The sequence below is a fragment of the Schistocerca piceifrons genome, chromosome 6 (assembly GCF_021461385.2).
Source record: "Schistocerca piceifrons isolate TAMUIC-IGC-003096 chromosome 6, iqSchPice1.1, whole genome shotgun sequence".
Taxonomy (NCBI): domain Eukaryota; kingdom Metazoa; phylum Arthropoda; class Insecta; order Orthoptera; family Acrididae; genus Schistocerca; species Schistocerca piceifrons.
Genome location: NC_060143.1, coordinates 472489274 through 472516540, shown reverse-complemented (window position 1 = coordinate 472516540; position 27267 = coordinate 472489274). Strand labels below are relative to the sequence as shown.

Genomic DNA, 27267 nt, shown 5'->3' with positions numbered 1-27267 from the left:
AAAAAGTGGTGGGCATTGAAGTCACCCACTATGAAGAGGGAGGGGGAACAGCTGAGATAACAGTGCAGCAAAAAAAATGTTCTGCAATTCTACATCATTAGGAAGGAGATACACATTACAGATGGTAAATTCCACATATGACTTCACAAGACCAGCCACAGCCTCCAAAGTCATAGTAAATTCCACATATGACTTCACAAGACCAGCCACAGCCTCCAAACTCATATAAAGTGGAATGTATCCGCTGTAGACAGAGTCAAGAACATGCGCCCAAACATCGCCAAACACTCTTTCATGGTCAATGGAATTCTTAAAATATCCCTGTTAGCCATGGTCCACATTTCTGGGAAACAAGTTTCCTGGAGGGAATGCAAAAAGCAGGAGAAACGTCCAAGACGCTTCGTAGCTCAGCTAGGTAGTGGGAAAAAAAAACTACAGTTATACTGGAGGATCATTCTGTCAGTTTCCTGTGGGGGTGTGAAGGGTCCAAGGACGCAGGTCATGCCCCATGGCTGCCTGCTGCCACCAGTTGCAAGGATATGGCATCAACAGATTTGTTCAGATAGATAGAGAGAGAGAGAGAGAGAGGGGGGGGAGGGGGGGGGGGGGGGAGAGAGAGAGTGGGTGGGTGAGTGAGTGGGAGGGGTCCAAGGCACATGGGCCACTGCAAACCCAAACTCACATACAGAAGCAGAACATGTAGAGTTCAGCTGCATGGAGGTTACAGGAATATCCTTTTTGGAGGACCATTTCTTGTCTTTCTTCTACTTCAATGAACAACCTCTGCAAGGGCTTGTGTGCCCCAGATTCTGGGACAGATCAGGAACACAAAGGCCTATGACCCGCAACTTCTGGCTACTTCAACCACTGAATGGTATCAAACTGCAGGCCAGTACAGTCCTGGGAGGGAAGTGTCCTGAGGGCTCCCTTTTTGGTAAGGGATGCTGGAGGATGGAGTTGCTTTTTCAGTTAGGGTTGGGAACTGACATGCCCAGTGGGTATGGAGTTGACACTCCCAAATGGGGTGTGACAGAAGCACTAGGAGGAGGGCTCCCAGTCATCTGGGGAGCAGGTGTAATCAAGTGGGCCCAATGGCTTGATGTAAAAAGCACAGAGTACAATGGTATAGTCCCTACAGAGAATGACATCATTGTTGCCACAGTGCACGTCATCGTCATACATGTAGGATGTGGATGATCATATTTCTTCTTGTCATCTTAGTATGTGAGTCAGTCAAGAGTCCTGCATTATTAAATTTTCTTTTCTTGTTGTAAAATGGCACCATTTGGTGAAAAGGGGCAATGGTGCTTCCCACAGATGACATAGACAGTGGAAGGGGCATAAGGGGCATTTGTGTGCAATGGACGTCCACAAATCCTACAAATGGGGCTGGTGCATGGGAAGAGGGACCGTATGGCCTGACACCGCCATGACCCATCACCACCTTGACCTTCTCAGGCAACAACCCTCCTTCAAAAGCAAAGATGAAGGCTCCAGTATCCACCCAATTATTCTTTGGTCACCACTGGACACAATGTACTTGTACAATGTACAAGTGAGCAGCACTTGTGACTACATAAGTGATATCATTTTAAACAGAACAGAGGCACTCTTCATATTTGAAGACGCTGTCACTTCTGCAGACCTGTCTTCGTGATGTTCAATGAAGAACAAAGACTTTGTGGTCAAAAATGAATCCCCATTTGCCCTAGAACAAATGAAGTATTAGGGGGACTATTTCACACCTTGTCTCTCAACCCTAGGTTCCTCTCCTGGCATAGACACAGAGGGGAACATATTGGGCTCACATCTCTCCTCCTTATAATATGTCTTAGCTTCAGAAGGGACGGCTGGGTCTATGTGGACACCATCAGAAGAAAGTTTAATTCGCTTCATGTTATGGGGTAAAGTCAGTGCCAACACGCCAGTCGGAAACGACATACGAGACGGCTGTGAGACGGCTCTGAGAATTGGTCAGCCTATTGCATGCTGACCAACCTCCCTCCAGGATGACAAAGTGCCAGCAGCTGCCCTTAGGTAAAGAGGGCATAAGCGCCACGCCCGACTGGTGGCAGCGCACTTGGATAGCAGCTTCAACGTTATCCACTTTTTAGCCTACACATCGTAGCCTCTATCATTAGTAATCTCTATGTAGCACAGACTTGTGTTTGTCTATTCTGAAGAAGACCGATTATTTTGTATGTCACCCTTTGCTTGTTGCACATATACCAAAGGTAAGTATTTGTAATTGTCTAGTTGTAATAAAACTCATTAATATGATTCGTTTGATTGTCTAGCGAAATGAGTATGCTGGATTCATAGACACAACATGGCAACGAAGATGTCTGAATAACATGTTGCCAATGATATAGGAGCACTAACACAGTGACACCCTGTTAACTTTTCGAACCCAGAGCAACCAGCTGCCACTGATTGTCTCTGTTTTGTTTCGTTGTCAGCTTTTGTGTTTTTCTGGCACCTTAATTCTACCTTGTCTTTTCTTTGTGGGGTGTGTTTACATGTTTTAACAGTGTCTCTGATAGTGTTTTTCCTACTCAGTGTTTTCAGGTGGGTGTTGCAGAAATGCTCTTTGCTTGTGTACTTATTTTTCTTGCTTGCATTGTCTCTTTATTGCATTTGCCTATTCTTAAATGAGCAACCCACCTCTCCCACCCCCTGCTCTTCACCTCAGCAGCAAGTGATAGAAGCAACGCAGCTAATGCAGATGTTTCAGTTTCAGACACAGCAGATTGCAACCCTTCTAAGCACGGTACAGCAGTTACTGGCCAACCAAGTGACCAACACAGCGTGCCCAACCAACCAACATGTAACAACTTTAGCTCTAAGTGCCATACCACCTTTTCACCAGTTTAAAGGAAAAGAAGAGGAATGGCTCGAATGGTTGCAACAGCACAAAGCCCACATCACTGCTCACGAAGTATCAGGTACTGTGAAACTACATTACTTTACGACAATAGAAGGAAGTGCAGTCTTTCACCTCACTCAGAAATTGTTCCCTAATGCCACTTCCTTGAACTTTCCTATGAGCAGGTTTTAGGTGTTCTAACTAACTATTATGACCAACAAGTGAATGTGGTGGCAGTTAGGTACCAATTGTTTTGTTGCAAGAAAAGTTCAGAACAAACTTATTGCGACTGGGTAACACATCTACAGGGTATAAATTCAAATGTGCTTGTGGTACTTTTATGCTCCGTGATGCAATCGTGTACCTGATATCAAACTTAGAGAACAGATTTTGCAACAGTCAGATCCATCATTTCATCATGTAGTGCAAATTCTAGATGACTATGATTCAGGTGCCAAAGCAGCCGATAAATTTGAGCAGCCACCAATTTGTCAGGTTGAGTCGTCCCTTGCTCACGATTGGCCGAGTAGGCAGCAACAGCACACACGAGCCAAGCCATGTAAGCAGTTCTCTAAACAGGCGGCTACATCAGTGCATTGAATTAAGTTATGCCCCAGTGCTACTCACGGCGCAAACACCAAGACTGCTTCTCCAGACAAGCACAGTGTTACACTTGTGGCAAGAAAGGTCACATACAATCCGTACGATTGCAACAGAACAAACGTAAGACTTCCACTCACTCACAACGCTCTAGTCACAAGGCCCATGTAATCAATGCAATGTATTCAAAGCCTGCTGCAAGCATTAGCAAAACTAGCAAGCTAACAGTTTCTTCAGTGCTATGCCAGTCCAACAAACTTTTTGTTCATTTGCATCGTAGTGGAAAATGTACGAAATTTCAGTTGGACACAGGTGCCCCTGTTACACTGCTGAATCGTAACACACATAACTGTTATGATCCCCACACCTGGCTACATCTAGAATGTACCTGATGGTGTATAATAGACGAGACATTCCCATTCTCAGAAAATGTACTTTCTTTGCCATGTACTGCTTGCATACGCAAACTTTGACTTCCACAGTGTTACAATCACACGATTGTGAGAACATATTTGGCCTAGATTTGTTTGATTTGTTTTGTTTTCAAATTCAGGACAATGTGTTGTCAGTGACTGCGTTCAATGCCAATGACAGCTTGCTGAAGGAATTCCCTGAACTCTTTTTTGAAGGTTTAGGCAAGGCTAACAATTTTGTTGCACATATTACTGCGAAAGACAATGCTCAGCCAAAATTTTGATGGGCATTACGGGACAATGTGGCTGCTGAACTTAAGGAATTGCAAGATATTCGAGCTGTTGCGTCCATAAAAACTAGTCAATGGGCAAGTCCACTGACTTTGCTCCCAAAACCTTCAGGCCGCACTTCAAATACCACTAGATGAATAATCTCAAACCGTGTGTGTTGTGAACATTCATTTGGCTTTGTTTAAACATTTGTGTTTGCCTTTTGGAACAGCTGACTGCTCAAGTACTAAACTGTTCAAACTATTTGGACGATATTGTAGAAGCAGGTCATACACCTGAAGACCACAAGGCAAATTTGCATGATTTGTTTCGCACGTTATCTTATGCAGGACTAAAGTGTAGACTGGACAAGTGTGATTTTTTAAAACCTGAGTTGCAGTACCTTGGTCATGTCATAAACAGTCAAGGTGTACATCCTGTTCAGTCACATCACATTTGTTGGCCATACATGTATGACCTGCCAGTTCCTTGCAATGACACAGAATTGCAGTCAGTCTTAGGGAAAATGAGTATTATATTCGGTTCATACCGAATGCTGCCCCCCCCCCCCCCCCCCCCAATGAACCATCCATAGACCTTGCCGCTGGTGGAGAGGCTTGCGAGCCTCAGCAATACAGATAGCCGTACCGCAGGTGGAACCACAATGGAGGGGTATCTGTTGAGAGGCCAGACAAACGTGTGGTTCCTGAAGAGGGGCAGCAGCCTTTCAGTAGTTGCAGGGCAACAGTCTGGATGATTGACTGATATGGTTCGTAATACAAACAAAAACAGCCTTGCTGTGCTGGTACTGCGAACAGCTGAAAGCAAGAGGAAACTACGTCCGTAATTTTTCCCGAGGGCATGCAGCTTTACTGAATGGATAAATGATGATGGCATCCTGTTGGGTAAAATATTCCGGAGGTAAAATAGTCCCCCATTCGGATCTCCGGGCAGGGACTGCTCAAGAGGACGTCATTATCAGGAGAAAGAAAACTGGCGTTTTAGGGATCGGAGCGTAGAATGTCAGATCCCTTAATCGGGCAGTTACATTAGAAAATTTAAAAAGGGAAATGGATAGGTTAAAGTTAGATATAGTGGGAAATAGTGAGTGAAGTTCAGTGGCAGGAGGAACAAGACTTCTGGTCAGGTGAATACAGGGTTATAAATACAAAAACAAATATGGGTAATGCAGGAATAGGTTTAATAATGAATAGGAAAATAGGAATGTGGGTAAGCTACTACAAACAGCATAGTGAATGCATTATAGTGACCAAGATAGATACAAAGCCCACACCTACCACAGTAGTACAAGTTTATATGCCAACTAGCTCCGCAGATGACAAAGAGATTGATGAAATGTATGATGAGATAAAAGAAATTATTCAGATAGTGAAGGGAGACGAAAATTTAATAGTCATGGGTGACTGGAATTCGATAGTAGGAAAAGGGAGAGAAGGAAACATAGTAGGTGAATATGGATTGGGGCTAAGAAATGAAAGAGGAAGCCGCCTGGTAGAATTTTGCACACGGCATAACTTAATCATAGCTAACACTTGGTTCAAGAATCATAAAAGAAGGTTGTATACATGGAAGAAGCCTGGAGTTACTGACAGGTTCCAGATAGATTATATAATGGTAAGACAGAGATCCAGGAACCAGGTTTTAAATTGTAAGACTTTTCCAGGGGCAGGTGTGGATTCTGGCCACAATCTATTGGTTATGAACTGTAGATTAAAACTGAAGAAACTGGAAAAAGGTGGGAATTTGAGGGGATGGGACCTGGAATAACTGAAAGAACCAGAGGTTGTAGAGAGCTTCAGGGAGACCATTAGGGAACGATTGACAAGAATGGGGGAAAGAAATACAGTAGAAGAAGAATGGGTAGCTTTGAGAGACGAAATAGTGAAGGCAGCAGAGGATCAAGAAGGTAAAAAGACGAGGGCTAATAGAAATCCTTGGGTAACAGAAGAAATATTGAATTTAATTGATGAAAGGAGAAAATATAAAAATGCAGTAAATGAAGCAGGCAAAAAGGAATACAAACGTCTCAAAAATGAGATCGACAGGAAGTGCAAAATGGCTAAGCAGCCATCGCTAGAGGACAGATGTAAGAATGTAGAGGCTTATCTCACTAGGGGTAAGATAGATACTGCCTACAGAAAAATTATAGAGACCTTTGGAGAAAAGAAAGCCACTTGCATGAATATCAAGAGCTCAGATGGAAACCCAGTTCTAAGCAAAGAAGGGAAAGCAGAAAGCTGGAAGGAGTATATAGAGGGTCTATACAAGGGCGATGTTCTTGAGGACAATATTATAGAAATGGAAGAGAATGTAGATGAAGATGAAATGGGAGATATGATCTGCGTGAAGAGTTTGACAGAGCACTGAAAGACCTAAGTCAAAACAAGGCCTCGGGAGTAGACAACATTCCATTAGAACTACTGACAGCCTTGGGAGAGCCAGTCCTGACAAAACTCTACCATCTGGTGAGCAAGATGTATGAGACAGGCGAAATACCCTCAGACTTCAAGAAGAATATAATAATTCCAATCCCAAAAAAAGCAGGTGTTGACAGATGTGAAAATTACCGAACTATCAGTTTAATAAGTCACAGCTGCAAAATACTAACCCAAATTCTTTACAGACGAATGGAAAAACTGGTAGAAGTCAACCTCGGCAAAGATCAGTTTGGATTCCGTAGAAATGTTGGAACACGTGAAGCAATACTTACCCTACGACTTATCTTAGAAAATTGATTAAGGAAAGGCAAACTTACATTTCTAGCATTTGTAGACTTAGAGAAAGCTTTTGACAATGTTGACTGGAACACTCTCTTTCAAATTCTAAAGGTGGCAGGGGTAAAATACAGGGAGCGAAAGGCTACTTACAATTTGTACAGAAACCAGATGGCAGTTATAAGAGTCCAGCGGCATGAAAGGGAAGCGGTGGTTGGGAAGGGAGTGAGACAGAGTTGCAGCCTCTCCCCGATGTTATTCAATCTGTATATTGAGCAAGCAGTAAAGGAAACAAAAGAAAAATTTGGAGTAGGACTCAAAATCCATGAAGAATAAATTAAAACTTTGAGGTTCACCAATGACATTGTAATTCTGTCAGAGACAGCAAAGGACCTGGGAGTGCAGTTGAATGGAATGGACAGTGTCTTGAAACGACGATATAAGATGAACATCAACAAAAGCAAAACTAGAATAATGGAATGTAGTCGAATTAAATCAGGTGATGCTGCAGGAATCAGATTAGGAAATGAGACACTTAAAGTAGTAAAGGAGTTTTGCTATTTGGGGAGCAAAATAACTGATGATGGTCGAAGTAGAGTGTATATAAAATGTGGACTGGCAATGGCAAGGAAAGCGTTTCTGAAGAAGCGAAATTTGTTAACATTGAGTATAGATTTAAGTGTCAGGAAGTCATTTCTGAAAGTATTTGTATGGAGTGTAGCCATGTAAGGAAGTGAAATATGGATGATAAATAGTTTAGGCAAGAAGAGAATAGAAGCTTTCGAAATGTGGTGCTACAGAAGAATGCTGAAGATTAGATGGGTAGATCACATAACTAATGAGGAGGTATTGAATAGAATTGGAGAGAAGATGAATTTGTGGCACAACTTGACTAGAAGAGGGGATCGGTTGGTAGGCCATATTCTGAGGCATCAAGGGATCACCAATTTAGTATTGGAGGGCAGCGTGGAGGGTAAAAATCGCAGAGGGAGACCAAGAGATGAATACACTAAACAGATTCAGAAGGATGTAGGTTGCAGTAGGTACTAGGAGATGAAGAACCTTGCACAGGATAGAGCAGCATGGAGAGCTGCTTCAAACCAGTCTCAGGACTGAAGACCACAGCAACAACAACTGAATGCTGCACAAATCGCAACTCCATTCCATTGCTTGCGTTGCAAGAACGTCCCCTTTGTTTGGACAGTTGTGCGCCAAGAATCTTTTTCGAAAACTTATACTTGGTTCACTTTGATCCTGACAAACCAGTTGTGTTGAAAACTGATGCTTCTTCTTACAGAATCGGTACAGTGTTTTCGCACAGATTTGACAATAAAGACGGCCAATTGCTGTCAAATCAAAAGTCTGTCTAAAGCTCAGAGTAACTATTCACAAATATAGAAAGAGGCATTGGCTATTGTGTATGGTGTCACCAAATTCCACTACTATTAGTATGGTGGAAAACTCTACTTAGCAACGTATCTTAAACCATTGCAATTGCAGTCCTTGTTTCATCCGATAAAGCCGGTTCCTGTATGAATTGCCCAAAAATTGCAAAGGCGGGCATTGTTGTTGTCTCAACACCAGTACGAGATTGTGTATCGCCCAACATGGTAATGCGGACACACTTTCACGTCTTCTGATTGGCCCTGATACAGACTTTGGCACTTCTGCTGCATCTTGTTGTCACATTGATGTTCACGATTCTGAATTGCTTCAATCATTTCCTCTGAACTATAGGAAAATTGCACATGCCACAGAAGCTGATTCCGATTTGGACATTTTACTAAAATACATTCGCACATCTTGGCCTCGCTCATTGCACAGCATTAAGAATGCTATAGTGCGCCGACACTTTGCACATCAGCATAGCCACGCTAGATAGGAAGATATGATTCTTGTTCAAAATGAAAGTGGACAGTCATGTGTGCTGGTCCCCAAAGCATTGCAAAAAAAGTGTTGCAGTTACTTCACCAAGGACATCAGGGAATTGTTCGTACAAACCAGTCAGCACGCTGACACTGTACTTGGCAGGGTCTGGACATCCTAACAGAACAGATGATGTCGCAGTGTCATGCATGTGTGGAAAATCAGTCCACCCCACCACAAAAATTCTCTGCTTGGCTTAAGTCACAATCACCATTGCAACGCGTGCACATAGACTTTGTGGGACCTTTTTGGAACATTCATTGGTTAATTGTGGTAGATTCTTATAGCAAGTTTCCTTTCCCTGTGCTGATGAACTCGACAACGGCACGTAGCACAGTTCAGGCGTTGTCCTCTATTTTTTACCCCAAAGGTTTGCCTGAAGTCATAGTGTCGGACAATGAAACATACTGTGAATGACGTGGCATACAGCATCTAACTATTGCATCATTCCATCCACAGTTCAACGGCAAAGCAGAACATTTTGTCAGAACCTTCAAGCAGCAGATGGCCAAACGTTGCACTGCACACACCGGCGATCAAGCATTGCAACTGTTTCTCACCTCCTATTGTTCACATCCAGGAGATGGACCATCGCCGGCGGAACTGCTTTGCGGCTGCTGCCAATGGGCACTGCTCCACCCTCCTCAGCAGCCAGCACCAAAGGAAGGGTGCAAGTATCGAATTGCACCGCATGATATTGTGTTTTTCAGAGTTTTTAGTGGCAGCAGACTGGGGGCACAAGGCGAGATCCTTTGTCGACATGGTGCATGCATGTATCTCATTTCAGGCCCAGATGGATTGCAGTGCTGACATCACTATCAGATTCGTCCCTGTCACGTGTTTGGTGGTCCTTCTGTATCACTTCCCCCAGATTCATGGATCCTGAGGACAGCGCGACCACAGTAGCCACCACAAGGTGTCATGCCATCACTGTGGAACAACCCCATGCAGACGGAGCCTTCACCTCCTCTGCCTACTCTCATCCTACTGATGGAGCAGGACCCGCCCGTGCCCCATGGCTGACACCTTCTGCAACAGGGTATGGGCCTCAGGAGATGGACACATACCCTTCTGGGTATTCTCCAGGAGACATTTCCATCAGAGCGAAGGCTGGATGGCAAGGTATGAACGCAAGTGTGACACTCCCTGCAGCCACAGCTTCCGCCATGCTCCTACCCCCCCCCCCCCACCCCCAATTGCAGTGCTCCACATATGACGACAGTCTGTCGTTTTGGAAGGGAATGTTAAGGTGTAAAGAAGTCAGTGCTGGTACGCCAGTTGAGAGCGACAAAGAAGAGACGACTCTGAGAATAGGTCAGCTGATCACACGCTGACCGGCCTCCCTCCAGGATGACAAAGTGACAGCAACAGCCCCTGGGTGAAGAGGACATCAGTGCCGAAGCCGACTGGTGGCAGCCCACTTGGACAGCCACTTCGTTAGCCTAAGCATCGTAGCCTCCATCATTAGTAATCTCTATGTAGTTCAGACTTGCATTTGTCTATTCGGAAAAGGCTGATTATTTTGTATGTTGCCCTCTGCTTGCGGCACATGTATCAAAGTTCAATATTTGTAATCATCTAGTTGCAATAAAACTATTAATACAAGTTGTTTCATTGTTTGTCTGGTGAACCGAGTATGCAAGATTCCTAGCCACAACACTTCATGTGAGGATATTCCACTGTGGTACCACCCGGTCACAACAGCAGCTACTTAGGCAGTAAACTGTTGCCTAGAGACCCCATGCACAATCAATAATGATCAAATACTTCTTGGCTTACATGGGGAGTTTCCAGCTCAGGTGCTAACACTGCGACCCCTGCTTGGTCAGAGTGCTAACACCGTACAGGTGCTTGGACCGTGCCAGCAGGTAACTGGACCAACAGCCCCCCCCCCCCCCCCCCCCCACACACACACAATGGAATGACTGCTGTGTTGTGGGCATAGTAGCGCTACAAGAAAGGAAGGAAGCTAAGAGAGAAAGGAACAAAGGGTGGAACATATGTTGTGTTGGGTGACCTTCACTGCACAATCTGCCATTAAGTAAAATCTGGAAAAGAGAGAGCAGGTGAAATGCAACAATGGGGGACCATATCGTTAAGAACAAAAAGTTGATGAATGGCAGAAGGGAACAAAACGAATGTACAAAATCACAAACCAAATCCAAGCACAATCAGTATCAAGAAGACCATCCAATGGAATGGCAGAGAGGGAAAAAAATACGAGGTGCTACCCACAATACCCGAGAATTTCACGGTAAAACTCAGAAGAACTACACATGCGTCCTAATGTCCTCTATCCCCTTCAAAGCAGTCACCTCATGCAAACTGTGTTAGATTGGAACTGCAGTTTTCCTCAATTTGAAATAGAAATTGATGCAAATCCATTGCTCCTTCACGTTATCCATTTCACAATTTGCAGAAGCATTGAAACATGTTCCCAGACACAAACTACAACTCACTGTTGCATACACCAAAGATGAAGCTAACAGTAGCTAAAATGTGTACCTCAGACAGCTAGCAGCAGAGTGGTGTACTTTTACTGGTTTGATGGGTACAATGAAAGTCTAGGATATTCTGGGTAGCACCTTGTAGTAGAAGGATAGACTTGCAGCACAGAAAGCGAAGTGGAGCTGCAAAGGCTGGAGCCCTTTAGTGGCCAATTACGTACTCACAAAAGAGATGTGAGCTCCCTGTGGGGTCTAAAAAGTTTGCTATACGTACTGCGTGAAGTCGTCACTCCAATTTTACCAAGCCAACACTCCAAATCTTTAAGTCATGATTCGCAAGCCCAATGGATCATAAAGAGGGCAAGACAATTTCAGATTCAAAGTAAGTGGCCAATCTGAAGTAGATACTCAGTCAATTCACCATACAGAGAAACTAAAGGACAAAACAATCAAAGGATCAATTTTTCTCCCATTTAGATATTTCCAATTCACTCAAGATTTATTGTTGCAACAGTGCATATGGAATACATGAAAGGATTACATTTACAGAGTGGTTACAAGGTACCAGGTATCAACCCATGCTAAAACACCCATATTAGTACGTGGCGTAGCTTCCACAGGCAGCAATGCAGGTGGTGACTCTGCCATCCAGTCAAACATACAAATGGCGAATACTATCCTGGGAAATGTTACTCCACCCCGTCTCAACCTGTTTGCATAGTTCCATAAGAGTTGTTGGTTGGCGAGTCACATATCCCACGGGTGTTTAATACGAGACAAGTCAGGAGATCGTTCTGGCCTGGGATATCGCTGCACATCTTGTAAAGCAGAGTGAGTTTCACAGGCAGTGTCTGGGCAAGCTTTATCCTGTCGGAACAACACATAACCTTCCCGTTGCAAGAACAGCAAAAGAAACATTCTGCATGTACTGATGCCAGTTAGTGTTCCCTCCAGAAACACTAAAGGTGAATGAGACTTATAGCTTATCGCACCCTGGACCATAAGGCCTGGGGAGAGACCAGTGTGTCTTGAACAAATGCACTCTATAGACTATGCTCACCAGGTCTATGGTGTATGCGCAAACGATCATCACTTGCATGCAGGCAGACTGCTTTTGTCACTGAAGATCACAGCACGCCAATCCATCTTTCAAGTGACCATTTGACAGCACCAATCATGCTGTGGATACTGTAGTGTGGGGTGAGTGGAAGAAAGGCTACAGGTGTGTGTGTCCACAGTGCTACTGTTAATAACTGGTTCGCAACAGTTTATGTTGACATATCGCGGCTCACAAGCCCTCTCATCTGTGCTGTGGTAGCTGTACCGTCTGCCACTGATGCCCTTACAATATGATGATACTGACAGGTGTCTGGGCTGCATCGACATCCAGAACCTTGCCCACAGGTGTGTAATGTTCACATGACCACTGATACCAGCAAAGTTGCACAAATGACGCAGCACATCCAACTAGTGTGGCATTTCTCTGAAAGGACCATTCTGCCAAAAAATACAGAACATATAAAGTCCCTGGTAAACCACAGAGTAGGTTTTTCACTCGTTAATTTCCAGAAGTTGTCTTCATTGTATTCGGACTTTATGGAAATGTCATTCTGAAGTCAAATTATTTCCTCTTCAAATTCAGTTTCACCAAAAGAGGAAAAGAGTGTTCAGTTTGCTTGAAATATCTTCCACATCCACTTTTTGGAAGGGATGAGTTATGAAGGTTCCACTGCCTTCAGTGCTGTCAGGTTGGCTGAATAGTTCTTTGGAATCGCTTGCCCTATGACATTTGTTGATTCAATAGTTCTGACTGTATTTGAGGAAAGTGTTTCACATTTAATTTCTGTAACTGTGCTATCTGAGGGTCAACTTTTTGCATGAAAAACTTTATAGAAGACACAAAAGTTATGACAGTTCGGTTTTCTCCTTGAAGTTCTATGTTTAACTCATTTGGTTTAACTGTCATATCAGTTACAAATGCCATATACAACAACCAGCTTAAATTATACACATGCAAGTATCCTTCCTCTCTTTCAGGCATGGACTGGGTGCCGTATATTACCATAGCACACACTATGGATTATTCTGCCACAAAAATCTTGACCCCGGCAAGATCCTTTTGGGAGCCAGTAATTAAAGAATCTGTGGAAATATGTCTAGCACAAGGTCTTATAAATCATGATGATGGCTTTCAACTGGACAAGGCATGGGAGCTGGTGATTTCTTTAATTTCTTCTGAGAGAAAACATTTTATTCATAACAATACGTCTGTCAACATCTGATGTTTGTTTTTAGTGCCGTGAGTGCGTGTCTACACTGAAGTCACCACAGATTATAAACTACTTGCTGCTGCCTGTCAGATAGCATAGCAAGAAATCCAGATTTCTCAAACAGTTCAAAATCTCAAGCGTGGATCTATATACAGTTACAGTTAAAAATGAACTATTTTTCAATATTAATTCACAAGCACACACTTCTATGTGCTGAACACTAAAGAATCTGCTTGTCTCTATCTGTTGGAACCTGTATTCTGTCTTAGTATATGTAACAAGTCCTCTTTTTTCCATATTAAGTTCTGCATGAGTGAGCTACTAGAGTGAAATCTTTTATATGTAATTTATGTAGCCCTGCAGGTATGTGGTGCTCAGATGGACACAGGATGTCTATCTTTTCAGACCCCTATAATTTTTTTGAACAGACGAGAAGCTCTTCTACCTAATTACTCAATCCTGTAACATTCTGATGAAATAAGCTAACCTTAACTTACGTGATCAATCCAATGTAAGATGCATGTACTTATGAATCATTTATGAACTCTTTCTTTCATGTTATTTGTAATAATATTATCTGTTATATGTGCTGCATCACTGAACATCAGACACCATTTTCTTAACAAAAAGTGACTGACTACAATTTCACGGCACTCCTTCGATTTCTCTTTTAATTCTTTCAGGTAAAATATTCGGCTCATCTAAGAAACAGTAACAATGAGACTGAACACCTGGCTAGACTTTCTAGTGGTGGTGCCTTAGAAAAAACCAAGTGAACTAATGACTACACCAGGGGCGGGCAAACGTTGCACACGGCTCATGAGCACACAGCGCTACATGTGTGCTGCTCATGTGCAATTGTTGACCGGGGCAGTGGCAACAGCCGGCAGGTTGCGGCAGTGTAATACCAGGCTAAGCTGCGGAAGTTGATGAGAAGCGACCACTACATAGTGAACGTTGTATTTCAAGAAACGGAAAATGCAGAGTGAATCAAGGAAACGGAGAAGTGGAGATCTGCTATCTTTTAAAAAGGAACGGGAGAATCATTTTTTCTTTGTGCAAAAACATGAAAATTCGAAATGTTTAATAAATTTGAAATGTACAAGTACCATTTTGTCGTCGCATTCTGAGCGGATGGTGAAACTGACTGAGCTTAAGAAGAGCGATCTGACGATACTACATGAATTCGACGTAAGTTGCTGTTGTCAAGAGAGATCTGCGACTTTCTTTCGTCGTGTCTCTCATCTAATTGATTTAACATTTTATGGAGCACTGTTTTCAATTTTTCAGGATGACAACAATGATAGTCCAGTGGTACGTGCAAGTTATAAGATTGCGCTTAATATAGCAAGAGCTGGAAAACCATTTGCTGAAGGTGAGTTTATAAAGAAGTGTATCAATGACGCTGCTGATTTACTTTGCCCACTGAATGCAAATCAGTTTCGAGCTATCACTCTTTCTCGACATACTGTAAGTCGTCGTAAAAGTGCCATGGCAGGTGACGTTTACTGTCAATTAAGGAGTGCAGTGGAGGAGTTTGATTTTTTCCATTGTACTTGATGAGTCCACAGATATTTCAAACACCACACAATTAGTGATTTATGTCTGTGGCGTGGACACTGCTCTGCACATAACCGAGGACTTTTTAGATATGATATCTTTAAAAAGCACGACCACCGGTGTGGACATCCTAAAAGCCGTTGAAGAAGCTGTCGATTCAGCTGGATTAAACTGGGAACGTTTGGTGTCAGTGACAACAGACGGACCACCTGCAATGAAAGCGGAACAAATGGGATTTGTTGTATTATTAAGAAAAAACCTACAGCATACAGAAGAATCATTGTACAGCATCCACTGCATTTTGCACAAAGAAGTACTCTGTGCAAAAGCAGCAAAACTGGGGGACGTCATGCAAGTGGTTAGTTGGGCAGTTAATTATTTGAGATCCTATGGGCTTAGACACAGACAGTTTCACACATATTTAGCTAAAATTGGGGAAGAGTGCAGGGACATACCATACCACAGTGAAGTCCGCTGGCTTAGCCGTGGTAATGCACTCAAAAGATTTTTTTGAGCTGAGAATACCAATAAAACAGTTTTTAAAGGACAAGGGAAGGTATGACCCCAAGTTAGAAGATCCAGAGAGGGTTGCCGATCTCGCATTTTTAGTGGACATTACCGGACACATGAATGCATTGAACACTGGACACATGAATGCATTGAACACAAGTTCGCAAGGAGAAAATCAGCTAATTTGTGAAATGGCTGAAAAGGTACATGCTTTCACTAGCAAGCTTGAGCTGTGGGAACGACAGCTCTCATCGGGTAATGCAGCACATTTCCCTACTCTGTCTACTGTGCGAGAACAGAATTGCAAAGAATATGTTTCCGTACTTAGTGCAATAAAAGAGAAATTTCTCAAGTGATTTGGGGAAATATTTATCCCAAGCTTTTGAACGTTTCTCGAGACCATTTGCTCTTTCTGTAGATGATATTCATCCCAGTGTGCAAATGGAATTAATAGATCTACAGTGTAATTCTCATCTGAGAGACAAGTCCCTTTTGACAAAATGTGTAAAAGACTTTTATCATGACTTTCCACAGCAAGAGTTTCCTTGTCTCCATCGTGAAGCCGCGAAGATAATGTCAATGTTTGGCTCGACATACGTTTGTGAGAGATTTTTTTTCTGTCATGAAAATTAATAAGTCTCGGTTAAGAGCAAACATCAGTAACGAAAATTTACGTAACTGTTTGCATTTGTCTGTATGTAGAAATTTTGTTCCAGACATTAAACATATTGTAAACTCCAGCTGTGATAATTAAATAAAACGTATCGTAGGTAATAGGTACTCTTTCAAACCATGATTTCTTTCAAGCACTCCTACTAACATTATTCCTTCATTCAATAAAGCAAGCTAGGAAACAAAACACATTACAGAGGAAGGAGCAGAGAGAGAGATTATGGTGGGGAGGGGAGAGAAGCGGGTGACCAACTTGCCCCAGTGTGCACGGAGAATACCTGTTAACTGCACACATGCAAGTGCACCGCACACATGCAGGATTCCTGCCCGCCCCTGGACTACACAATAATGCAACTTGGCGTAGACTGAGATAGGGAGGAGAACTAAAGGGCAAAGCCATAACTGGCATGGGGTTCTGCAATCATCATAGAGTACAGTCACTTTTTACTTTGGTAAGCCCCATTGTCTGCAAGTTTCAGTACCACTTAATATCAATTTTATTCTCACCACCTACAAATCAAATCATTTGCTTCACATCTTTAGACACTATTTCACTATACCATTGTTTTAAACCAGGTGACTACAATGAACATCTCTTTGCTTTTTGATGTTCTTCAAAACTCTTCTCTCACTTCCATAAAGCATATTATTTGAACAAATTTTGGAACTTTTTCAAATAATTTTGCCATTGGCTATCCCTGAAATTTCAATTCCTAGGTTCATTATAGAACATAGATATAGTATTAAACACAAGAAAATAAGAACACACACACACACACACACACACACACACACACACACACAAAAAGAAATGCCAAATATGTCAAATAATGATTTTAGAAAAAAATGCAGAGACCTGATTTCTGAAAGTTGTGCATCCTTTCTTTAAAAAAAAAACAATAAAGAGAAGGGGCTTTGGAGTTGAAACACCCAACCTACAATTATTTTTTGAACTAAATATCAATTACTGTTAGATCTACCTCCTCATGTTATCCATCATAAGATAGCAACATACAACATCACTTAAATCAAACAAAAACAGAAATTAAAAACTTTGCAATTTATTTTTAATGAATTATAAAAGCCAGACTATATCTCTTACCGATGAAAAAGAGTCCTTAGGTGCTGGGAGCGCTCTGACAAGTTTGCTATTCCCAGAAAATACCAGTGGAACCATTTTCACATTACAATACTTCTGAGGATAAGTATTAACAGAAGACAGACGTATCTAGAAAAGAGTAAAATACATGCAACAAAATTTTTTTAACAGCTATCAGAAAGTGTTAAACTGAATCACCATATGTTATGGCAGAAATGAGAATTATTTATATCCATCTAGTTAATGAATTTCTGGAAAACCTACTTTAACAGCTAGTATTTTCATAAAATGATGCCTGCAGGCAGTTACAACAAATACTATAGTTTAAGTTGCAATATTAAACAATGGAAACTCCAGGTTGGAACATCAACAATATGAGAGAAAAGATAGATTAATACTTACTGTAAAGATGGTATGCTGAGTTGCAGACAGGCACAATGTAAAGACTACTACAAATTTAGATTTCAGCCAAAGCCTACTTACACACACACACACACACACACACACACACACACACAAGCACACCTCACTCATACATGACTGCCATCTACGGCAGATTGGATTGGGATGCAGCTGTCATGCAGACCAGAAGCAGAAATCTGGAGGGGGTGGGGAATAACAAGACTGCCAACAGGCACACTGTCATGAATCTATGGGGCAGGGAGGCATGCAGGAGTGGAAAAGGAAAGGAGCAGGGAAGGGGAAAGATGGGCAGCAGAGCAGTGGCAGAGGGGGACGGGGTTGTGTCGGCTGAATGCAACACACAAGGAGGGTGAGGGACATCAATAGGAAGGAGATGATATGGCAAATGGGGTGGAAAGTATTGGAAGGAGGGTGTGGGGGGAGTAGGTTACCGTAGGTTGAGGTATGATAGGGATAATTTTGGGAACAGAGAATTGTATTGTAAGCATAACTCCCGTCTGCACATTTCAGAAAAGCTGATGGATGGTGTAGTGGGACGAAATTAAGCGTCACCCATCCACCAAAGTCAGCCCAGTTTGCAGGTGACTATAAGTTTAATTTAGTTTTGTTTATGTGTTTTCTTATTATTTGTAATAAATGTGAATTATCTAAAAGTTTGTATTTTTTTATGTGTTTCATGTACGGAGAGGTCGGCGCAACGAACGGGGACAGCATCTTCGTTGCCGCGACCAGAGAGGAAATTGCTGGCCGCTATACGTCGCGGGTCGACAGCCAAGGAGCAACAGAAGATCCTGGAACCGAGTTGTTGCGTCGTGCTTCTAAAAATTAAAAATGAAGTTTTATACTCTTTTTGTACAACAATGACATCATATAGATCTTAATCTTATTGAAATGTTAGTCACTGTCTGTCAACGCTCAAGTTCACATCTGTATGTGTAGGAAGCTAATAAAATAGTGTATGCTACTAAAGTTGAAACACGTGTCTTGAAGATTTATTTATGAAGAGTTATGTGAACGGATTAATAATATATTTGACAAGATTATTGATTCAGACAGTGTTGGCCGAAACTTTGAATCTAAAAAGTTTATTTAATGTGTGATTCTGATATCGATTAGATCAAGATAACGTGTGTCGATATAATTTTCTGAGGAGAAACAAACGAAATTTAAATTCGAAAAAGTTACGAAAACCAATTGGCCCAAGTGATGTAATTCTCTGCACACGACTCAACTGATGTTTTACAGTTTCGTTCAAGAACCATTCTATGACAATTTAAAAAGAATATGAATCATTTTTGAAGTGGGTTGTAACTGACGTAGGTGACGAAGTCTGCACATGGTCATATATCAAACGAAAACTAAGGCGTCGTTACACTAAACCGTGGCGACCTTAGAAACAGGACTTGTGTGCAACTAAGGCACACAGGTACGAAACAAAGCATCAAGAGTCCTTCGGAAGTCAACGCGAGTTTTCGTGGAGCCTTCACCAGCCAGCGGCGACTTCGTGGGTGTGGGCATCTGACGGAGCCGCAGCCAAGCAGTACGGTCACGCAGTTGTTCCACGAGAAGGCGCATCTGTTGGGCAGCAGCTGAACGCTGCAAACCCCGACAACCTTTTTTCTCCCTAAACTAATAGGCCCAGTACGTCAGCTGCGGGGCGTTCCTCCGGCTGGTATTAGAGGTGTTGCTGAGGGCTTCGCCTGTCTACGGCGGTGCCGGGCGTGGTTGCAGCTAGCGACGTTTCCGGTGTTCGACTCAGCGTCCTGCCGGTTGCGGAAGCGGGGTCGCAGCATCTCAGCGGCTGCATCGACGGCTGTTACATCTGCAGCCCATAGCAGCACACTAATCATCGAGAACTACAAATTACAATATTAGTGTCCGGTGAGTTTGTTTCAAGTTGGAAGTGGAGTGTTGTACATAGGAAGTGTGCTTTTACAGGATTGTTGATTACAAGTCTGCGTGTGTAAATAGTTAATATCTTACAATAATGTCGGGAGGTGAAATGTCAGACGAAGAGCAATCTATGTCCGATAGGAGCATGAGATCCCTTTTTAGGGCGATCGCTAAATTAAAACAATCTAACGGGGATTTTCTAGCTGAATTAAAACAGTCTAACGAAGAATCTGCTGCTAGATTAAAAGAGGAACTAAAACAGGAATTAAAACAGTCTAACGAAGAATATACTGCTAGATTAAAACAGTCTAACGAAGAATCTATGGCTAGATTAAAACAGTCTAACGAGGAATCTACTGCTAGATTAAAAGAGGAACTAAAACAGGAATTAAAACAGTCTAACGAGGAATATACTGCTAGACTTAAAGGGGAGCTAACAAAATCAACAGACAGGTTGCAGGAATATCTTAATGAAACCAGTCGAGAATTAAGTGATAAAATAGAGTCTTCTAAAGTTGAAATGCAGGAAAAATTAGTAGGACTTAGTAATAAGATTGCTGATAATTGTAAAAGGTTAGAAGAACATATCCAGGAATCGCGCGAGGAAAAAGCTCGCATGCGACACGATATTACTGACTTATCCGAGAGACTAGATAGTGTCAATATCTTAGTTGTAAATGAAATACAGAAAAATAACGATATGTTACGAGATGAATTTTCTATGCAAACAGAAACTGTTCGCAGAGAATTATTGAAATCTATTAAAGAGGTCTCTACCAAACCTGTAGAGATTTCTTCAATAGATAATGTAGAATTAGAGACATTAACTCATCAAGTAGAAAAGGACCATACCGAAATCGAAAACATGAAATTTTTAATTACTGAAATATGCAGTAATCTTGAGACTGCCAAAGATAATAACATTGATGAAGTTACAGAGCGTTCACATCGTGAGCACAGTGAAGAATCGATATTAGCTAATCGAGTATCCAATACAGAAATGCGGATACAGGAAATTACTAAACGGTTATCAGAATTAGATAATAACGAGAACATTTCAGGTAGCAGAGGTAATAACATAATCAGAGACAACAGTCGCATCGAATTTGCTAGCTCGGACGACAACAATATGAATAAAGCAATCACGGCAAGCCAATCCGATGCAACTCCGTCTCTGCAATCTAAACAAAATCTGACTATTTCTCTCGCAGAATGTCTGGATGACATAACGACAAATTCAAATGTAGCAAGTCGATTTCCTGTATTTAAACCAGGAGGCGAACTTCACCCTATAATCTTTATAAAAGCTTTTGAAACATCATTATCTCCTAAATGGAGTAATGAAAAACGCATTCAATTTGTAATAGGACATTTAGAAGCAGAAGCTGCGGAATGGGCAGTACTGCATAGAAATGAATTCAGGGATTGGGATGATTTTGTTAAGCAGTTTAAACAAAATTATTGGTCAAGAGGAAAACAACAACACTTAACTTTAGAGTTGTTAGACCCTCCTCCATATTCTAAACGGTGGGGAGGTTATAGGAATTATTTTGAATGGAATTTAAACCGTGCTAAATTAATTGAAAATCATCTAATGCGAGTCCTAATTAGTAGGTTACTGTATTACGTAAAGGAAAGAATGATAGAAAGAGAATGGTCACAGCCGTGCGAATTGTTAGGATATTTAGAGCAGTTAGATATACTTAATAGAGAAAGGGAAGACAAGAAGTTTAGATTTGGTAGAAATGACAATCCTCGAAATAATAATAACAATTCAGAACCACGAAAAGCTAATAACAACAATCATAGCCGGTTCTGTTATATAAAACGTCAATCTAAAGATAAAGAGAGCCAACAAAATCGTGGTAATAACTCTAAAGTGCGGAAATTATACAATAACGATCATGAGATAAATCATCCTCAAGTAGTTAATGAAGGGCAAGTGGTAGGTGACGTCATCATAGAAAGTTCGGAAAACTAGTGAAGTCCTTTAGTACGGGTCAACTAAAGGGAACTATTGGTCAAGATTATACAAGACCCAATTGCAATTTATCATTAAGCTGCCAAAAGGACGGTGACTGGCAACAAGATTTACTTCAGGAAGACAATCAGATAAGGGAGAATGTAACTTATAAACCCGTTATTAAAGGTTATATTAAAGATACCGAAGTAAATATTATAGTTGATTCGGGTAGCGAAGTAAGTATTTTATCCAAAGAATTATTTCAGCGTAAAAGGAAATATTGGAATTTCCCGACTTTACCTGTAACTGGGGTGAAAATTATAGGAGTTACTGGTAAAAGAAGTCAAAATATTACTGAAGAAGTTTATGTAACTTTTGAAATTGCTAAACAATTAATTGCTCACTCTGTACTCGTCGTAGCCAACTTAAATGTGGCCATAATTTTAGGTATAGATTGGCTGTGTAAATATAAAGCTATATTAGATTTTAAAGATTCTTCCTTAATCATCCATAAGGAGGCATGTACTTTTAAAGTGAGGTTCTCTAATAGTCAAGTACCTGAAAATTGCTACGAATCCTTACAGATTAAGTACGCACCGACCGTGAATCTATTAACAGATTTTAGTGATCTTGGGTATGCAGTATACCAATGTCAGGCTAGTAATAGTATCGAAACCGAAGTGAAAGAAAAATGTTTATCTACGAATTGTCTATCCGAGCAAGAAAAGGAAGAGTTGGAATCTTTGATGTTAGAATTTAGAGCCGTCTTCTCAGATGAACCGGGGAGAATTAAAGATTACGTTTGTAAACTTAAGATTAAAGATAAAAAACCATTCTTTAAGAAACCTTATACCATTCCAGTACAATTCAAAGAACCGGCTAGTAGAGAAATAAGTAAGATGCTAGAACAAAACATTATCGAACGATCATGTAGCGCTTTTAACAGTCCGTTGTGGGTAGTTAAGAAAGCTACTGGTGGGGTACGACTGGTTCTGGATGCCCGTGAATTAAATAAAATTATAGAGATGGAAAGAGACAGACCTATTCCTATGGAGGACGTACTTCTTAAGATTGCTGGTTCTCGTTATATGAGTACAATGGATTTAACCGCCGGCTACCATCAAGTAACATTACACCCGGATTCACGGCAATATACGGCTTTTCTTTTTGAAGGCAGATCATATCAGTTCCAAGTTTTACCTTTTGGACTTAATATATCAGTGTCAACTTTCATTAGGGCATTAGATTCTGCTTTGGGTCAGCAATTGTTACAAAAGATTATTTTATATGTAGATGATATTTTGGTAGCTACTAAAACGTGGGAAGAACACGTAACGATATTACGGGAATTGTTTAACCGTTTAATTGACAGAGGAATTACTTTAAAATTATCTAAGTCTTACTTCGGAAAGGAGGAAGTGAGATTTTTGGGGCATATAGAGGACAGTAAAGGTATTAGGCCAGACCCAGCACGTATTGAAGCTATTGCTCGATGCCCGAGTCCTAGAAATCGGAAACAATTGAAATCATTCTTAGGAATGGTAGGATTTCTGAGAAGATTTCTTCCAGGGCAGGATATTGTTAATCCTACATTACTAGATTTATTGAAAGAGAAGTCAGTATGGCTCTGGGGACAAAAGGAAGAGGAAGTTTTTAATAAGATAAAAGGAGCGTTAACCAAAGCCAAAATGTTATACCACCCAGATTTCGATCAGGACTTTGGTATGTGTACGGATGTCTCTGATTATGGTGTGTCTTGTGTAATATTCCAAGGTGATCTGACCAATGAAGAGGGATTATATCGGCCTATTGGATTCGCTAGTCGAACTTTAAATAAACATGAAAGAAATTATTTTGTATCCGAGAAGGAAGCTCTCGCAGTGGTATGGGGTTTTCAACGATTTAGAGGATTATTAATGGGAAGAAAAACAATTGTATATACTGATCATCAGGCTTTAATCTTTTTGAACAATTGCCGGTTACTTCACCGTAGGCTATTACGTTGGGTATTATACTTGCAAGAATTTCAGTACGAAATTAGGTATATAAAAGGATCTCAGAATGTAATTTCAGATGCTTTGTCAAGGCTTCCCGTAGGAATGGAGAATATTAATATTGCAGAAGAACCAGGAACAAATTATCATGTTTATTTCCTTTTAACTAAGGAGAACGAACGTAAGGTTAAACGGATAGTAACTGCTGTTAGATGCAATCAAAGAAATGACGATCAATATAGGGACCTTATACAAAACCTTAATAATGGGGACAAAACAGTTAACACCCGGGGTGTGTGGTTATATTTTAACGACTTGTTGTATTGGAAAGCACAGAGGGAACACCAGAGATGGAAAATCTGCATTCCGAAAACTGTTGTGGACGAGTTAATTACTTATATTCATGAAGGTTACGGGCATTTTGGAATTCATAAATGTATTAAACATCTAATGAAGTATTATTATTTCAAAAATATGTCACGTATTGTGAGAAGTATTATTAGGGCTTGTGAAACCTGTCAAAAGGTTAAAGTTAATAACAAATCCAAGCGTTATAAATTATATGCTGTAATTCCTCGAGGTTTGTGGGATCTACTATCATTAGATTTTTTCGGCCCTCTGCCTCGGAGTTCAGGAGGATTAACCTATGTGTTTGTTGTAATGGAATGTTGGTCCAAACATGTGAAACTGTATACTTTGAAACGAGCGAATACAGCAAGCGTTATACGCTGCCTCACCCGAAATTACTTTGTTAACTGGGGCATTCCTAAACGACTTATGTCTGACAACGGTAGTGCCTTTATTAGTCAAAGATTTCAAGATATGATAAGACAATATGGAATCAAACATATCTTAATTTCGAAATATCACCCTCAAAGTAATTTAGTAGAAAGAGTCATGAAAGAATTAGGACGATTATGTAGAACTTATTGTGCACATAAACATACTCGGTGGGCCAAACTAATGCCTGAATTTGAAAAGATATTAAATGAATTGCCTCACCTAACGACGGGATTATCACCTATAGAAATTTTAGGCAAACGAATTATAGGTGAGCCTTTACTAGCTGCTTTACCTTGGCCACCAGTAAATGAGATCCAACAATGTATCCCAGACGAAAAAGTTTGCGAACAGATTGTAAAAAATGCCGAACGGAGAATTAAAAGTTATAATCAACAGGCTATAGAACCCTCATTTCAGGTAGGAGATCTTGTGTTAGTACGATCTCATCCTAAAAGTTCTAAGATCGGTAAGGAATGTAGAAAATTCTTCTTGATCTTTGAAGGTCCATATGTTGTACATAAGATTGTACATCCCAAAGCATTACTTCTTATGGAACCTTCATCAGGTGTAATTAAAGGATTATATAGTGTTGATCAAATGAAACCCTTCATTCCTAAATAAGTTAATATTTAGTATATGTTACACACGGAAGAGCGTTCATAGTTTATTCATGTGAAGTTTTTCGTGATAGTTACGTGTTATTTTAAATAAATGACAGAAAGCTTAAACATGTGTTCTACAATAATCTACTGGTACTTCAAAAAGAGAAAGATAACCAAAAGGGGGATTTATATGGAGGAAATTTTGCTCTTAGGTCTAAAGGAATTTTGCGTATTTTAAATTTACTCGGATAGTAGGAACCAAAGGGGATGGTTAATAGTTTTAGGGACCATGGGCGTCCAGAGCTATATGGCTCACGAGAACATAGCAGAGTGCCTTTAATAGAGGTTTGTAATAGTGTTAATATAGAACACACCAAATGGGGCTCTCTCGCTTGTTTCTCCTAAATAAATGGCCATTACCCAACAAGGTGTCCGAAGGTAAAGAAAGCCGTGCCGAGATTCCAAAGAAAGTTTTGCTTGATTTCTTCTTGACCTCAGGCATAAATAAGGCATTAGGGAAGAGGATGACGTAAAGTAAATAGTACTATTAGTTATTGTGAGAAACTTATTAGTAATATACATTCTTGAAAAGAATAACTCTAGTAAATAAATGAAACTGAAACTAATCTATCACAATTTGAACGCTCTGTCCTAATGTACAACGTTAAAGAACGTACTAAATTAGTATTTATTAGCAACTATTAACTGAAGAGGAGCAATCTCCCTATATTCGGTTACGAATTACCATAAGAGCACAATTAAGAGTAAATGACAAATAGTCACAATGATATCGTATTAAAAGGATTAAATCTATCTAATAGCAAGGACTCTAGGTTACGTAAAATGTGAGGAAAATGTATTAACAGTTAAATATTGTATATTGAACAGTTTTAATTCCGGTTAAAACCTGACAAACTGAGCTTGTGGGTGGGGTATGTAGTGGGACGAAATTAAGCGTCACCCATCCACCAAAGTCAGCCCAGTTTGCAGGTGACTATAAGTTTAATTTAGTTTTGTTTATGTGTTTTCTTATTATTTGTAATAAATGTGAATTATCTAAAAGTTTGTATTTTTTTATGTGTTTCATGTACGGAGAGGTCGGCGCAACGAACGGGGACAGCATCTTCGTTGCCGCGACCAGAGAGGAAATTGCTGGCCGCTATACGTCGCGGGTCGACAGCCAAGGAGCAACAGAAGATCCTGGAACCGAGTTGTTGCGTCGTGCTTCTAAAAATTAAAAATGAAGTTTTATACTCTTTTTGTACAACAATGACATCATATAGATCTTAATCTTATTGAAATGTTAGTCACTGTCTGTCAACGCTCAAGTTCACATCTGTATGTGTAGGAAGCTAATAAAATAGTGTATGCTACTAAAGTTGAAACACGTGTCTTGAAGATTTATTTATGAAGAGTTATGTGAACGGATTAATAATATATTTGACAAGATTATTGATTCAGACAGCGTTGGCCGAAACTTTGAATCTAAAAAGTTTATTTAATGTGTGATTCTGATATTGATTAGATCAAGATAACGTGTGTCGATATAATTTTCTGAGGAGAAACAAACGAAATTTAAATTCGAAAAAGTTACGAAAACCAATTGGCCCAAGTGATGTAATTCTCTGCACACGACTCAACTGATGTTTTACAGTTTCGTTCAAGAACCATTCTATGACAATTTAAAAAGAATATGAATCATTTTTGAAGTGGGTTGTAACTGACGTAGGTGACGAAGTCTGCACATGGTCATATATCAAACGAAAACTAATACGTCGTTACACCACAATGGGAGGGTCCAGATGGCTTAGGATGTGAAGCAGCCACTGAAATCAGCATATTATGTTCTGCCGCATGTTGTATCACAGGGTGGTCTACCTTGTTCTTGCCACAGTTTGGTTTGTGTGTGGGATGTCATAGGGTGGGGGTGGGGGTGTGGGTGTGGGAATGGATCCAGGGGAGAGATTCTGCGAGGGGCAGGGGTTGGAGATGTTGGACATTTGGGATGGGAACACTCTGGCAGAGTTCACAGGTAGAAAAGTCAAATAACTGGCAGAGGTCTTCCATCAGGTAGTCACTGTGATTCGTAATAACAGTAGTGGAAGCTTTGTCTGCCAGTACGACAATTTGTTTTGAGGTTATGCACGGTTATCCTTTCTTCCGCTGAAAGATTGATGTTCTTAGGAAGCAATGGAAGTTGACCAGGGGTGGTTAGGTGGGCGGGAGAGAGAACCATTGTTG

The 27267-nt window shown here is 40.8% G+C and overlaps 1 protein-coding gene across 2 annotated transcripts in view; it reads right to left on the bottom strand.

The window, feature by feature from the left end:
• LOC124803036 (little elongation complex subunit 2-like) overlaps window positions 1-27267 on the bottom strand; it is a 243312-nt gene that overhangs the window by 115627 nt on the left and 100418 nt on the right. For both annotated transcript variants that reach the window (XM_047264150.1, XM_047264151.1), the window contains one exon: window positions 17372-17497. In XM_047264150.1, the coding sequence (XP_047120106.1) occupies window positions 17372-17497 (126 nt within the window). The remainder of the gene's footprint in view (window positions 1-17371; window positions 17498-27267) is intronic.